Below are 15,450 nucleotides of genomic sequence, written 5' to 3'. Positions count from 1 at the left end.
ATCTGGCTTAGGGTGTCTAGCTGCATGTTTGAGATTCTTTCAAACTCAATTGTCTTTTCCTTTAGTCTATTGGTAAGATTTCTCTTGTCATCTTCTATCATGGCTTTTTCTTCAATGGCTCTTTTCTTTTGTTTAGTTACTTCACAAAGCATCATGGCTTGTGATTCTTGTTCAAGATTGAGTAATCTGATTTCTTTTGCTTAAGTTCTATTTTTCTCCATCAGTTCTGCTATTGCTGCACCAAACTCTTTGGAATCTCCATTTAAAAATAGATTTGAGGTGTCAATCTCCTTATACTGTGTGTCATTCTTAGCTATGGCAATTTCTTTTCCTCTCTTTAAGGATTTTCTCAGTTCTCCTCTAACTTCTTCCAAATCATGTAAAGCAAGTTTTATGTCAATTGGTTGATTCTCTATGATCTTCCCAAGTTTGTAGACTTCCATTTCCAGATCCTTTCTCTAAGCTGTTAGGCTTCTCCTTGTGAGAACCAAAGCTCTAATACCAATTGTTGGGATAATCAAATGGGAAGAATACTTCTGGGCGGGGGGGGGGGGGGGGGTGAATTAGAAGTATCACACTTTAACCTGAAAAAATTTTAACTGAAAATAAATTGTATGCATATAAATATATCAATTAAGCATAAAGTGAAAACATGCATCAAAACACATAACACCAAATTTGGTAACCCAAAAACCCTCCAAAATGAGAAGGTAAAACTGGGGTGGGGATGATACCCACAAAATATCACTATAGCAATAATGTTTGACCACTTTTGATGGTCTATCCTGTGAAAGGTCTACCCTGTTATAGGCTTTACACTGTATCAATAGTGACCTGTTTAAAGGATTTACAAACACTTTACATGAAGTGTCACCCTATTAAAGGATTTTATCACCTTGTCAAAGGTTCTACAACCTAGCTGTTAAGCTAACTTATCAACATAGGATTTTCTTTCTAATACAATTGCTAGAGAGTATTAGATTAATAAACTTGATAGCTTACAATCCTTGATTGCTGAATTCAGGCACTTGATCTACTCTCTAATCTTGATCCTTTGAGATCCGATATATGTTCGATGCCCTTACTCTATTCTAATCAACTGAATATGCAATGTTGATCCAATCACCAAGTCTTTAACACCTCTTCTACTTGCCCTATTCTGAAATTTGCTTACCTCAATTATTCATCTACTTAGAAACTTCAAATCAAGGGGTCTTTTCCTTCTTATAAAGGCTTTGAAGACTTAGGCTTTGAAATGAATCCACAAACTAATTTTTCCCACTCAAATCCTTGGATTTATCCTATTGGTTGCATGCAATCTCCACTTTTCCTATTGGCTGCATACTGATTGCATAGGTAAAAGAAAAGATTCAAACTTATCTCTAAAATCCTTTGAGATTCATCCAAAAATAGTTTGCATCTGAGTTTGTGAGGGCACAAACTCATATGATGATTTTGTGTTACTCAGCACATATTGGATTACTAGTGCTTGACACATGTATGATTCTGGCTTGCTCGACACATGTAGCATTTTGGCTTGCTCGACATCAATTGTGACTCGAGACATATAGATCACTCGGCACCTAAAGTCACTCAGTACTTGTATCATGCTTGGCACCTGAAGTCACTTGACACATATTGGAATTCTAGCTTGGTACATACTGTGGCTCAACATATATAGTGTACTCGGCTTTTATATATGAAATATTGGTTAAGTGTGTTGACACTCAATTGTCAAAACCAATTTGAGACCAACAATTATGCTATATTTTATTAAATGTTTTGTTATAAATTGTTGAATTGACCTTATGGAATTAAGGTTGATGTATTTTATAAATGTAATTATTTAACAATATATTTGATGTACGTGAGGGTAGATCCTAGATGCACTTGTATGAAAGATATGCAAAGGGATATGTGCAGAATGTAAAAATAAGGCGGCAAGAAATTTTCCTAAGGAAGATTCTATTAGTTAGATCATGAGAATGTGGATTATTATAAATAGTGGATTATTGTCAATTCAAGATTGTACACCTCATTGTAATTGTCATATTTTTCCCTTATTTGTATTTGAGCAATGATCTCTAGGAAGTGCTTTAAAAAACATTTCCATTCCCCTTTTAATACTTATAAGAGGGTATGTAGTGCTTCTAATATAGTATGTCATCTAGTGGATTTGATCCACACTATATGTTTTTCTCTAAAAAATATTGGTTTTACCTATTTATATATTTTGTGGATTACTTATTTCATGTTTTACAATTACGTATGAGATTAAAGGTTTATTTTTTTTTTCAAAGTTTTGGTTTTAAGGATACAATTGATTCACCCCCAAATTGTGTATGTTGTCTTATTTCAAACAATTATGTAACCCAAGAAGAAAAGAGAAAAATGATCTAGATATGCACAAAAAAACATTAGTCAAGATCATGAAACTAGACATGGATAATTTGTCAAAGAAAATGGTACTACCGTGAACTCATAATGTTCATAGTACATATAGAATGTAATTTTATGATGGGTCACCTTATACATACTCAAATGGTATCTTAATTTGAAACCTATCTTTGAGAATACCTTGGATCCATTAATTAGGTAAAAGAGTTCATAATCCTTGGCAAAATATAAGTGTTCTTGATCATTACATTGTTTATATATTAGCGGTAAATACACAAGTGTAAATATGCATATTTTATTTTGACAAAGAGTACACATCCTCCCCATGGTGAAATGCTAGAGTTCAAGTTAATACCTTTGCTAAAAAACATTCCAATTGGAGTCTCAATTTACCCCTTTTAAGTGGTCATCTGGTAATGATCTTAACTGATAGTTTATGTTTTTGGAACAAGATCTATATAGAAATCTATGTCATTCTTTTATGAAATACCCAAACCTCACTCAAAAATTCATTTACAAATTTACAAAGAATAAGATGATCATTAGATACATCTTGGCTATCATCCTCATCCAATTCTATTTTTAAAACAAACACCAATAACCCCTTTGCATACACTACTTAATTTTCATGACAGAAATTGTATGGAAAGATATGTGATATTAAATTGGATCACAATTTCAATATCTTTTCCAACATCATCATTGCACTATATTGTCTTACATCTACAACAATGCTAGTTGGATGAGATCTTAACTAATTCATCCCTTTAATGACTTTGTATGACCTCAAAGGAATCATGTAAAGATTATTTGAGGAAATGGATATTCCAAAACTAAATTGAGACTTATGAACTAGAGAGGGTCTATATCCACCTCAGCATTAAAGGTCAACTCAACTTGCCAACCTATGTATTTCTTTGTAACTAGTAACCCACATTTCACTATTATGAAAGGATAAATGAAATAATATGTATCTCTCAAGAGTAAAATAGAAATATAAGTAACTTCAATAACACCCAAAGTTTCTATTACTACATGATTTGGTGGTCTTTTGATGATGATCTACTATAAAAAAATACTCCATGAGATATGCCAACATCTCCAACTATAGGCTCAAAACATATCAATCTTTGACTTAAGGATTATATTTCCCATTAGGGACAACTAGATGCAAGTGTTAAAATTGTCTGCAAGAGAAATACACATTTTCTCTTGTATGACCTCTTTCAATGAAGTGTCTACAAAACTACTAAAAGAACCCTCTACTAGTATTCTATTGTGTTCTTTGTGTGAGATAAATAATTTTTGATATTATTGCTTAACTAAAATATATCAAATTTCCTAGAATAATAATTTTTACCTCATTAGGAAGAAGTAACCTCTTCTTCTACTAGTTTTAATTACCCTTAAAGAAGGTAGGATCCTTCCTAGAATTCCTATCTCCCTGAGATTCATTAACTTTGAACCCTACAAATAAAGTACTACTTGATAGAGCAACATATTTTCTACCATTGCCCAAAGCCAAATTAGTCTCTACCAATTTTCCTTATTAAGTGCCTCTTATAGAGTCTTGGGTTCAAAAAATGGAACCATGATGCTTTTCATAAATTGGTTTAGCATTAGGGCCATTGTTGCCAAAACTTCATGCTACTTGAGCTCAAAGAATCAACACTTCTACACCTGAAAAGACATAGTCAACTATCATAGGTTATGAAACTCATATGCATATTTTTGCCTCAATGGATATGACATGAAGCATTCTAAAAAAAACTCTCTAGAAATAGATCCCAAGTAATAGTGTCTATGTTTATATCAAGTTTATGTTCCTTATTTTTCAACTAGGTAGATGAAAATCATTTGAGGTGCATGATGGAACACCTATCATAGTAATACTATGGTAGGGTTATGTAGAAAATCATTGATCCAAATTAATAAGTCAAGTATCAACAATAAAAATACTATACTAGATCTGTCAAAGATCGGATTTTTTGATTTGAGGAGGTCCCTCATGTGATTAGGTAGAATAAAACCCTAATCAACTATAGTATTCCTCCTCCTAGGAGTGTAGAAGGTTTGTGAAATTCTTCACCTCATTATACTCTTTTGTGTTCTCCAAATGCAAACCCTAGTGTGAGATTTCGTTGACCCAATATTCTTCACCTCATTATACTCTTGCTTGTTCTCATCATGCAAACTCTCCTTCTTGAGGCTTGTAGAAGGGATGTGAAGTCTACCCCTCCCATGTCCTCTAGCTTGACATTGAGATTAAGGCGTCTCAAGCTTAGATTCTTGTATTGGCTTGTTGGTTTTAATTTATTAATTTTGTTGCATAATTGATTTTTTCATTCACTTTGTGGGACCTCTAATTAGGTGGTATCGTACATGGCAGGTGATAAAATGTCACAGTTCCCATTTTTAGCAAAATTTGTGCCCACTTGGAAGATAATTTTTTCTAAGATATTGTTACATGTTTCATTTTAGAGTAGAAATTGATTTACAATTTCCTGTGTTGAGTAAACACTCTTGTTTGACAATGTCTACTATAAATTATAGTTGAAATTTAGTATCTAGTATTTATGGTGATCTTGCTTTGATAGGTTTTGTGAGGTAAGGAATATACCTAAAATGGATTTAACATTTTCTATTTAGTAGATACTATTATGATGATTCATGAGTTAGGTCTTTGGTTCATTTTTCCACATGCAATATGTCATGGGATTTTTTAATAATTGTGGCACAAATTACTTCTTGTTGATCGAAGTTGCTATTAGTTTTGGAAACCAGGAAAGGGCCCACCTCTTTGTGTTGAGACATATAAATATGTGGCACCTTAACTCATTTTGTATGAAATATTGAATAATTTTGGAAGAGTCATTGGGTTGTGAAAATTATTTAAAAATTATATAATAGTGTGAATACCCCGAAAGAGAATAGTTTTAGTATTGTATTGTAGATATGTTGTTTCTATTTAACGCAACTCAATTGAGTGTTTGGAGTGTGTGGTTTTTCCCAAAATGGGTTTTCCATGTATATGTTGTGTTATGAGTTTATTCTATTTTGAACATTTTTTCCAATGTTTAATTATATGTGTATTTGATCTATATATTAAAGGGTTTAGATATTTCAGTATTTAATATCTCATATAGATCAATGTAGGAAGATATATTCCATCACCTAGTTTCCTTTTAACAATCATATAAGGTATCTATCAACTATTACCTAAAATATGTCAAAATAAAGATTTAAAAGAAACTTGTCATTATCAATTTTTTGTGACACTAATTTTACATGGCTCACACTCTTTTGAGATATGGTAAAAGAAGAATCATTTTCCAGTTAATTTATATATTTTTCTACATTAATATTTTATATACTTTTCTACAAGATGTATACAATGTATTTCAAATTTCTCCTTTTTAATTAAACTTGCATTGCTTCTATTAAGTAGAACACCACATTTCATCATATTACAATATCAAATATTCATAAAATCTCTTCATATGCAATATGATTCTTAGTCCTCATTATGATGATATCAAAAAATAAAATAAAAATGAACACATCTCTTTGCCACCTTCCTTTCTTTCATTATACTCTCTCAACCCTAACACAAGTTTCTCTCCTTCCACTCTCCTACCCTTAATTAATACAATTACCATCTCTACCCTTAAAACCTAACTTAATGTCTATCCTTAAAAAGCTAACAATGTATCTCTCCTTTTTATATAACAAATACACTATTATCAACTAATAAAGGGTGATAATTACAATCAAAATTTCAAATTCTGCTTCTATACAATTCAAAAGATAGAAATAGCTAGATGACAACGCCATCCATTTCTATACAATTCAAAACCCGTGCACAAGAATCTTAGATGGTCAAAATATATAGTACAATAAATGTCGAGTCAAATAGTGGTACCAAGAGGAAAGAAATGTAAGTGATACGTTGTCGTTAATCCTTTTGTACGTGAGGTTAACTCTATTCACACATCTTCATTCTTGATAGAGACAAAATCAGTCACTAGCTGAAGGACCGATTTTGTGACTATTCAACTGAGACTTTGAATGGCTTGAAGAAATTTTTGTTGTAGTGACGGATCCTTTAATGACATCATCTCTCCCATGCAATATAGTCATCTGGTACGCCTTGAAAGAAATCAAATTGTCCACATAAGTTAGGAGCATGTCATATCTTTGCCCAGGGCGGCTGCATTCTATTCAAAAGAAGAAAACAATAAAAATTAGTGGTCAAGATAAAGTGATGCCCCAATTCCTAAGTCTAAGTCAAGTCAGGCACTAATTTGTACTGACTGACTTCTTAATAAGGAGGTTTTCATTTTCCTCCCACCCATTCAATTGTGAGGAAATAAAGGGAGAGGATTCTCAATTGAAAACAATACTTTGTTTAGCTGAATAAACGATGGCTTACTCATCTGAACCTCAGCCAGATACAATGGCAACTAAAGCTGAACATGTTACAGTCAGCAACCCACACCTCCATCAGCCAATTATGTAATCTTCTCGCACAAATTTACTTCAAATTGGATTCTAATATCCAGTGTTAGTATGTCTTTCATTATTATGGCTTTTTGCTTGGATTGTGTAAGCTTTTCCTTTTATGTGTTTGAATCTGACTACACCGTTTGGTCTGGCATGTTGGAGGAAAAATTATTATTTTTAATTAAAAAATGTTTTTAGTTATGATTGTGTAAGTTTATCCTTAAATGTATAAGATTGAATTTTATTAGTTTGGTTTGATATGTCATAGAATAAAATATATGCTAGCTCTTTTTCCTTATGACTACATTTTATTCAGCATTACATTGGTATAAAGAATATATTGTATCTAGTTTTTTATTTTGGGTGTGTCAGATTTTTTTAATTTTTTAACATAGGACTGAACTTTGAGATTTATTTAAGAAGAAACCTACTTTGATTTTACATGTTCCTAAAAAAATACTTAAACAGAATTTAAAAAAACTATATACAAAAGTATTATAGACTTTGATTTTGATTATTTAAATTTCTTCTTTCATATGAATCAGAATATTTTATGTTTGGTCCAGTAGTCTTTTCCTCTCCCTCTTCCATTTCTTGTCTAGAAAACTTCTTGACTAAGTGGATTATCTATGATGCTATAACTCCAGCATTTGTTTAACTGTTTGTGTGCTCTTGATTTTCAGCTCGACCCCAAGGAAAAAATTAGTTGAATGTATTTACTATTAGAATCCTTTTCATTATTAGTTCCTGCCCTTGATTTTTATAGTTTAAGGTTTTTCTTCAAAATGGGACCAAACTCCATGATTCATTAAAGAAAATACATAGTTTAATCTGACACACAGAGATTCAGAACTAAAGTCTATGCACAACAATAACGTTATAGATTATAAACATAACCATCATATGTCTGCAATCTATTTCATTGTTTATATGTTATCTCTCACTGCAGAAGAATGGAGCAGAGGAAGATTAAAAAGATGTCCGAACGAGCTTCAAAATGTGCGTTTAAGACCCGGTCTGAATTTGACATATTGGATGATGGGTACAAATGGCGTAAGTATGGGAGGAAACTAGTTAACAATAACCCTAATCATAGGTAGGGTTTTCGATCACCTCTACTTTGATTGTTTCCAGTTGTATTTAAAGAGATGCTTCCATTTACTGAATGCCCACATTTGTTATTTGCAGGAATTATTACAAGTGCTCTACTAGCAATTGTAATGTTAAGAAAACAGTGCAAAGAGACGCTGATGACAAAGGAATAGTGATCACTACTTACGAAGGAAAACACAATCATGGAAGTTCGATCATCTATTACATTGATAATCTTTCAGTAGCACCACCACTTTGATCTTCTTGATCTTTTGACCATCTTTCTCCTTCAGTTGATCTTCTTGATTATGAGTAGTGTAGATGGCACTATGTCATTTATGTTTTAAATGCTTTCTCCTTAGATATTAGTATTTCTTATAGAAAAGGAAAGAAGAAAGGGACAAGGATTAAAGAGAATGAATATTTAAGTATGTTTCATGTGAAGCCATTTGATATATTCAGAGATGCTAGTAGCACAGATAAACTGAGTAATCACCCTAATTAATGTGATCGCCTATCTTGGATTGAGCTTTTTTAGTTCAAAATAACTTGTCCATTTTTATTATTTTAGATAGCTGTTTTAAAACAATGATTTACAATATTATTAAGAAAAACATTTGAGAAAAAGTATACACATGCATAATAAGAAAAAATATACAAAACAAAAATTATAAGAAATTATATATACATTAATTTGTACATAGGAAATAATACATTATTTTTCAGTTTGTTTGTCTATTTTAGTTAATATTGTCATATCATATAGTAATACATTATTATAATAATTAAATATTAGTTATCTATAAATAATATAAAAGGTAATAATAAATAAATAATTTGTACATATTAGACATAATATTAATGCTAAACTCTAGTGACTCATAAGATTTGAGATGAATTCCTAAATGTTGAAAAAGTAGAAGTAAAGTAGATAACTGCTCTCAAGACGTAAATAACAAAATTTTCCAGTAACCAAAATCATTCTTCTTTTTTGTCCTCAAGAACAAGGCAAAGATTGGAACTTAGTAGTTTATAAACACAGAGGGTAGAAGCAAGAAAATGAATTCACTTTAAGGCTTTTAACTAAGGATCATTCAAGATAAGACAATCTTTTAGGAATCCTAGCTTGGTAGGGCTCACAAAGGGAGTACATAAGAAAACCTAGGAAACTTCAACCAAGAATCTCCCATCAAAATGGCCTCCCCCTCATCTCATACTTATCCAGACCTAAATGCCATGGGGGAATGTGGGTTATTCCACTTACTTAGCTCTTTGCGTATATGTGTTAGGGATAAACTGCCAATAATTTGGAATCAAGGGAAGATCTTGGTAAAACTTTCCCATGGCAACCAACTACCATTAATAGCTTAAAAGGATTATTTTGAAAGGAGAAAGAGAACTCCAGTCACAAATCCTAAACTTCATCCAAACCTGAGGCATGTAGGGTAGAAGAAATAGGAAACTCATTAAGAAAGATGCTCATGGCTATGACCAATGTGAAGACCCCCCTAGATCTGTACTATCTTAGTTTACAGATAACAAGACTGATGATTATGTGGAATTGACCAATCTCATGTATGAAAGGAATATAAAGGTGGTGGAACGATTCATTTTATGGCTAGGTAATTATTACTCACACGGGTAGGAAAATTATTTCAATTCAATGTAAAGATATAAAATCTTAAGGAAATTTAATTATCAAAGATAAAGTTAAATTTTAATGGATATCCATTTCTTTTCTTTGGTTAGATCCCAAAATTTGATGCACAATTTTTTCCAGAGAACTCTTTCCCTACCTAGTTTAGCACAGGTCATCTCTTTGTGTAGCTTATAAAATGAAGTTCATTAGAAAAAATTGGGAATAAACTAGGTTCCTTCTTAGGTTTCAAAAAATCAAGTTTCAACATAAGGGAGGTAAGAATATTAGTTAATGTTAATCCTCTCTGCAAAAACAAATGTCTCACATTTTCTACAAGTTTTGTAGATTATGAAATTATCCCAAAATTATATCTGGGACCCAATGATAAGATTAGAGTAGTCTATTTAAGGTTTTTGTTTTCAATTAAGGGTTAAAATAGGTTTTTTATAGGGAATCCAAACCCCAACAATTATTATAAAATAATATTAAAACTATTTACTAGTTTTAATAGTACTAAAAATGAAAACCAAGACCCACTAACATCTAGCAACCCACCATAGAACTAACACAAAACTGAAAAAGAACAACAACAAAACACAACAATAGACCTATCCCTTAGACTCAAAAATCCAAAAAGACCAGTAATCTAGATCAGTAAATAACCAAACTTTAAGGTGACTCAAGAGGTATCTTGTCATGATTGCTTTGACATCCTCTAAATTAAGATCATCATTCTTAGCCTTCAACTTTCTATGACCTGGTTCTTTTTTTATCAGGAGAATATTCCACTACCTTAAGGTCATCCAAGTCTAGCACCATAATGTTGTCCACATTCAAATCAACATTACCTATAAATCTGTTCATGCTCTCCACTGTCACCTCTAAGAGTTTTTGGTAATTTTTTACCATGCTCTTAGCAACATTTTCCAAGTTCTTAATTATATTCCCCAAACCATACAACAAATTGTTGTTTTCCATGTCATACTGAAGAACTTCATTCTTAGGTCCCTCATATATCTTATTCACAACTTCTTCCATTTTGGCATTTAGCAATCTATAATATATATTGAACCTTTTGATGGAGTTCAAGGTCTATTGTTCCATTCTAAAGGTAAGCATGGAGATTCCTTCACTATTGGCAGAACACACAAAGGAGGATGAATTTCCACCCCTTTTAGATTAGCTTGCAACTGTTACAAGCTAGGATTGTCCTTGCTCCAAAAGATCGACCTGTCCATGCCTGATACAACCACTAGACTTATAGAATATAGGAGACAATTAATCCATGTAACGAATATCGAAGGGGAACACTGGCGGTTAGTCCAACAACACCCCCCCCCCCCCCCCCCCTCCCCAACAGTATTACCCAAGGATATTCAAACCCATGACCAAACTCTGATACCACTTGTTACAAGCTAGGATTGTCATTGCACCAAAAGATCACCCTGTCAATGCTTGATACAACCACTAGACTTATAGAACACAGGAGACAATTAAACTATGTCACGAATCCTAAAGGGGAACATTGGAAATTAGTCCAACAAAAAGAACTTCATATTGACCTCATAATTCATATCCACTAGGTTGGCTAGTGGAAAATTCCTTTCCTTATTTTCCTCATTATTATCTTCCATTTATTTAGGTGAAGCTTTCATTGGTGAGCTCTTAGAAGCAATAATCACATCATGGTTAATGTTATCTTCAAAATATTTGAATCATGAGGCTTCATTATTGAATTCCTCCTTATCCTCACTAATGTCAACCTTTTTGACATACATGTCTTCCTTCTTCTATATACTTTCTTTAACTTCCACCAAATGAATAGAAATAAGGGAAGGGCACATACTCAGAGGTCAGGACATTTTTTCAACTAACCCACCAAAGTAATTTATCACATCATCCTCTTCTATATCCATACTATTTCCCTCTTCCTCACTAGCACCTTCACAATTAGTTATCATTTCTTTATCATTAACAATTTTCTTATTTCTTTTCACATACTCCATTTTTGCTTTACCCAACTCCACAATCAGATTCTTAACTTTGGCTTTTCTACTACCAAGAGTTTTAGGGCCTTTTTAAATCTTAATAGAAATAGACCTAGTTAGAGTCTCCTTAACATTGTCCATCATAAACTCAAAAAATTATCTCATCAGCCCTTCATGGAGAATGAGATTGTTCAATTTATCCTTAAAATTGTCAATATATACCCTAGAGAACAAAGAAAGTAAAATCTAGAAAGAAAAACCTAATTTTTTTTTCTTAAACGATTTAAGAAAACAAAATGATAATTTTGATCCTTATCATACCTATCATCCAGAGTTATGTACTCAATTCAAAGTTTTATGACCAATTTCCACAACATTTTAATAGAGGAAATAATAAAGACCACTCCTTTTTCTTTAACCAAAGGTGCATCATTAGATCTTGGGAATTTCTTAACCATTTCTTAGAAATTTATTTATGATGGTAAAAGGTCATAGCTTTATCTATGAACCTCTTTATCATTACCATGATGTTGATGGCCAACTTAAGGCATCTCCTCGCTAAGGTAACCATTCCTACATCCCATTCATTAACAAATGCCTCAATAATATCTAGTTTTGAATCTTTCATTCTCTCCATGCATGGCACCAAACCACCCTTTCTAGCTTATCCAAAACTTCAGGTTCTTTCCTCCATCCAACATAGTCCCTAGGTTCTTACATTTTCACAGCACCACCTATAATTATGTTTCTACAAGTTTCTTCACTAATAATATTTTCCCAAATAAGATACCCTTTGCTCATAGTAGGGCTGAGATAAATGAAAGAAAAAGAAATCAAACAAAAAGTGTGGGAAAATATCCAAAATTGGTACATCAACTTTCCATGAGTACTTCCATCATTAATATACATGTTCCTAGGCTTTTCTTTCATTAATAACCAAAATTTTAAAATTCTCTACTTTACATAACAACTTGTCATGATTGATTGGTGTTTTCAAGCTTTCATACCCTTTTTATGTTATCATCTTATTGTATGGGGTTTGAGCTAATGACCACTACATTAGTAAGTACATTTTCTATGTTATTTACTTCTTTATACATGTGGCTAATAACCAAAAAATCTTGTTTTTTTACAATAGTATTACACTCTATCATAATATTAGCTATAGTCCATGAATCCTTAAACTTTTTATTGAAGTAGTTTAGAATATTAAAAGAATTCCCCTTAGTCCATAACCATTTATAGTTAAATTTTTCCACTAACCTTGATGGAGACCCATAGCTTTGGCTAAGTGATTATATTGAAATCCAAGAACAATAGAAATCGCCTTAATAATATCCCAAATCCCATTTTGAATAATCACACCACAACTAGGAGCTGTAGGTTTCTCCTTTGCTTCTCCATCAAAATCCATTTTCCACCATCCCTTAGGTGGAAAATCCCATCTAGCATTCTCCCTTTTCACTTTAATAATATCTTTTGTAATCTCAGAGAAATCTTCAATAATCTCCTTATCAAAGTCCACTTTTCCCTTGAAGCTACTACAAAAGTCTTCTACCTATACTAATTTGATTTTGTCTTCCAACACTACTAGTTGTCAAAAGGATTCCCTAAAAACCCTATTATTTCACTCTTTCCAGAGGTTACAAATACATAGGGACAAAGGAGAAACAAGAAGTCTTTATCCATTGGTGGTTTACAACTTCTCCACATAATCCAAAGCTAAGGTACTATCCTTGGAAAGGTCCAATGCAAGTTATAGCTCTGGAATAAAATCACCAAAGTCTCCCAAGCATAAGGGCACTATAAAAATATATGGTCTCCAGTCTCAAGGTCCTCTTAATAAATAAAATATATAATGATAATAAAATACCTCTTTGAAAAATATTATTGAGCATGAGAATTTTGTTCTGTAGAACCAACTATTGGAAGATAAATTATTTTTTAGAATAAGGTGATGGTTCCACACTAGGACCCACATTCGGGGAGGGTTAATTTGAGTTTGAAGAGAGATTATCCTTGACAAAATAAAGAAAGAACCAATGTAACTACCTTCCCAAATGATTTGATCAATCTTTGACTCAATAAACACTATGGAATTGAGCTTGATCATAACATGAATAAAGATAGGATCAAGAACTATCGGCTCTACCCATGTATCATTCTAACAATAATCCATAACCTACAATTCAAATCAAAGAATACATATTTCCTTTAAAGGAAGAAACATCAACAAGGAAGAGATCAAATCATGGAAAGGCTACTTGTCTTCCCAAAAGTCAACATTTTGACCATTTCCAATTTTCTATCTAGATTTCAACTTATTAGAATCCTTAGCCTATTGGATGCCATTCTAAAAATAAGAACCTTGAACCTGTTTGTTCCAACTGATACTAAGAAGGGGGGGGGTTGAATTAGTATTGCTCACAAAATCAATTGTTCTTATACTCTTATTATACCCCACTTTACACTTGGAAACAAGATAAATGCAGTAAAGTAGAAACAAATTAACTCAACATGAGAGCATTCATCAAGTTGACACAAATATTTTATACATGCAAACCCTCGATAAGAGGGTGACAACCATGGTGGGGATAATCTACCCACTAGCCCTTATAAACCATGTAAAGGGGTGCCCTATTAATAGCTACAATTGATTCTTCTAGAAGTGCATCTTGTTACAAATGTCCGTAATGTATTAGGGTTACTACAACTTTGTTACAACTATCTAATTAAAAGGTTTACAAATCTCTTTCTAGGAGAAACCTTGTTAGAGGATTTTACAACAAGGTTCCCTATGAAGCTAGCCCTATTACAAGCTTACACATAGATGCAATGATAATAGAGAATACTTGTATGCACCCTAAAATGGTCGCCTAGACTATGGGCCCTTGTTCTTCAATTTATCAATTTCCTGAATTAATCCATTGCACTATTTTATTACATCAATCCAAATCATTTTCCTTGATCCAATTGTAATTGATTTAATTATTTCAACATTTCCCAAGGTTTGGTTATTTCAACAATAATCTTATTTAATTAAAAGAAAACATCCATTTTAAATAAATAAAATAATATTATTTAATTAAAAATATATATCTCTTTTAATTAAATAGTTTTATCTTATTTAATTAAAATCTCTCTTCTGATTAAATAGTTTTATCTTGTTTAATTAAAATCTCTATTTTTATTAAATAATCTTATCTTATTTAATTAAAAGAAAATCCTTCTTTTAATTAAATAAATAAATCCCCACTTAAAGCTCTCTTTTTGATGAAAAAAGGAAATAAAGCAAATAAATCAAATAAAAATTCCTTTTTTTGCACATATCTCTAAGCAGTGAGCTTTTTCCTCTTACTTGTCTTTTTAGGGATTTATCCCACATTGCTCTTGTCAGAAGCCTCCCACCTCCACAATTTCTTTATAAGGAGCCCTCTCCTTCTCATTTAGATAGATGGTAGTTGCTATAGTATTGTTATGCTACAGGTTTGAAGAGCAATTTTGGAGGAGTTTGAGCCATAGAGTTTGGACATTGGAGCTTCATTGCAACTTCTCCTCTTCTTGTCTTCTTCTCTCATGCATCCATGGCTTCCATCATCATGCTTCATCCTTGCATTTTAATATTAGCTTAAAGTCATAGTTGCTTTCATAGATTAATCTTGCATTGTTATTTCCTTTCAAAGATTAGATTTCCTTTTTTGCATTACTTTGCATTGTTATCATTTAGATTAGCTTGCATTTTCATTTGCATGCATATTTGATGATCATGGAGATTGACACTCTTGTTTTTTCTCTTTGAATCTCTCATTTTATGGTGTACTTGCATGGGCA

At 32.2% G+C, this 15,450-nt stretch overlaps 1 protein-coding gene across 1 annotated transcript; it reads left to right on the top strand.

The window, feature by feature from the left end:
* The first annotated feature begins 6,741 nt into the window (after window positions 1-6,741).
* On the top strand, window positions 6,742-8,540 carry LOC149570027 (putative WRKY transcription factor 50). Its single transcript, XM_089817854.1, has 3 exons — window positions 6,742-6,912; window positions 7,850-7,996; window positions 8,089-8,540. The coding sequence occupies exons 1-3, from the start codon at window positions 6,821-6,823 to the stop codon at window positions 8,249-8,251; spliced, it is 402 nt and encodes a 133-aa protein (XP_089673980.1). The 5' UTR covers window positions 6,742-6,820; the 3' UTR covers window positions 8,252-8,540.
* Window positions 8,541-15,450: the final 6,910 nt, after the last annotated feature.

The sequence above is a fragment of the Cupressus sempervirens genome, chromosome 3 (assembly GCF_028749045.1).
Source record: "Cupressus sempervirens isolate cs-2001-9-10 chromosome 3, ASM2874904v1, whole genome shotgun sequence".
Taxonomy (NCBI): Eukaryota; Viridiplantae; Streptophyta; class Pinopsida; order Cupressales; family Cupressaceae; genus Cupressus; species Cupressus sempervirens.
This window is presented reverse-complemented; position numbering and strand designations above follow the sequence as displayed.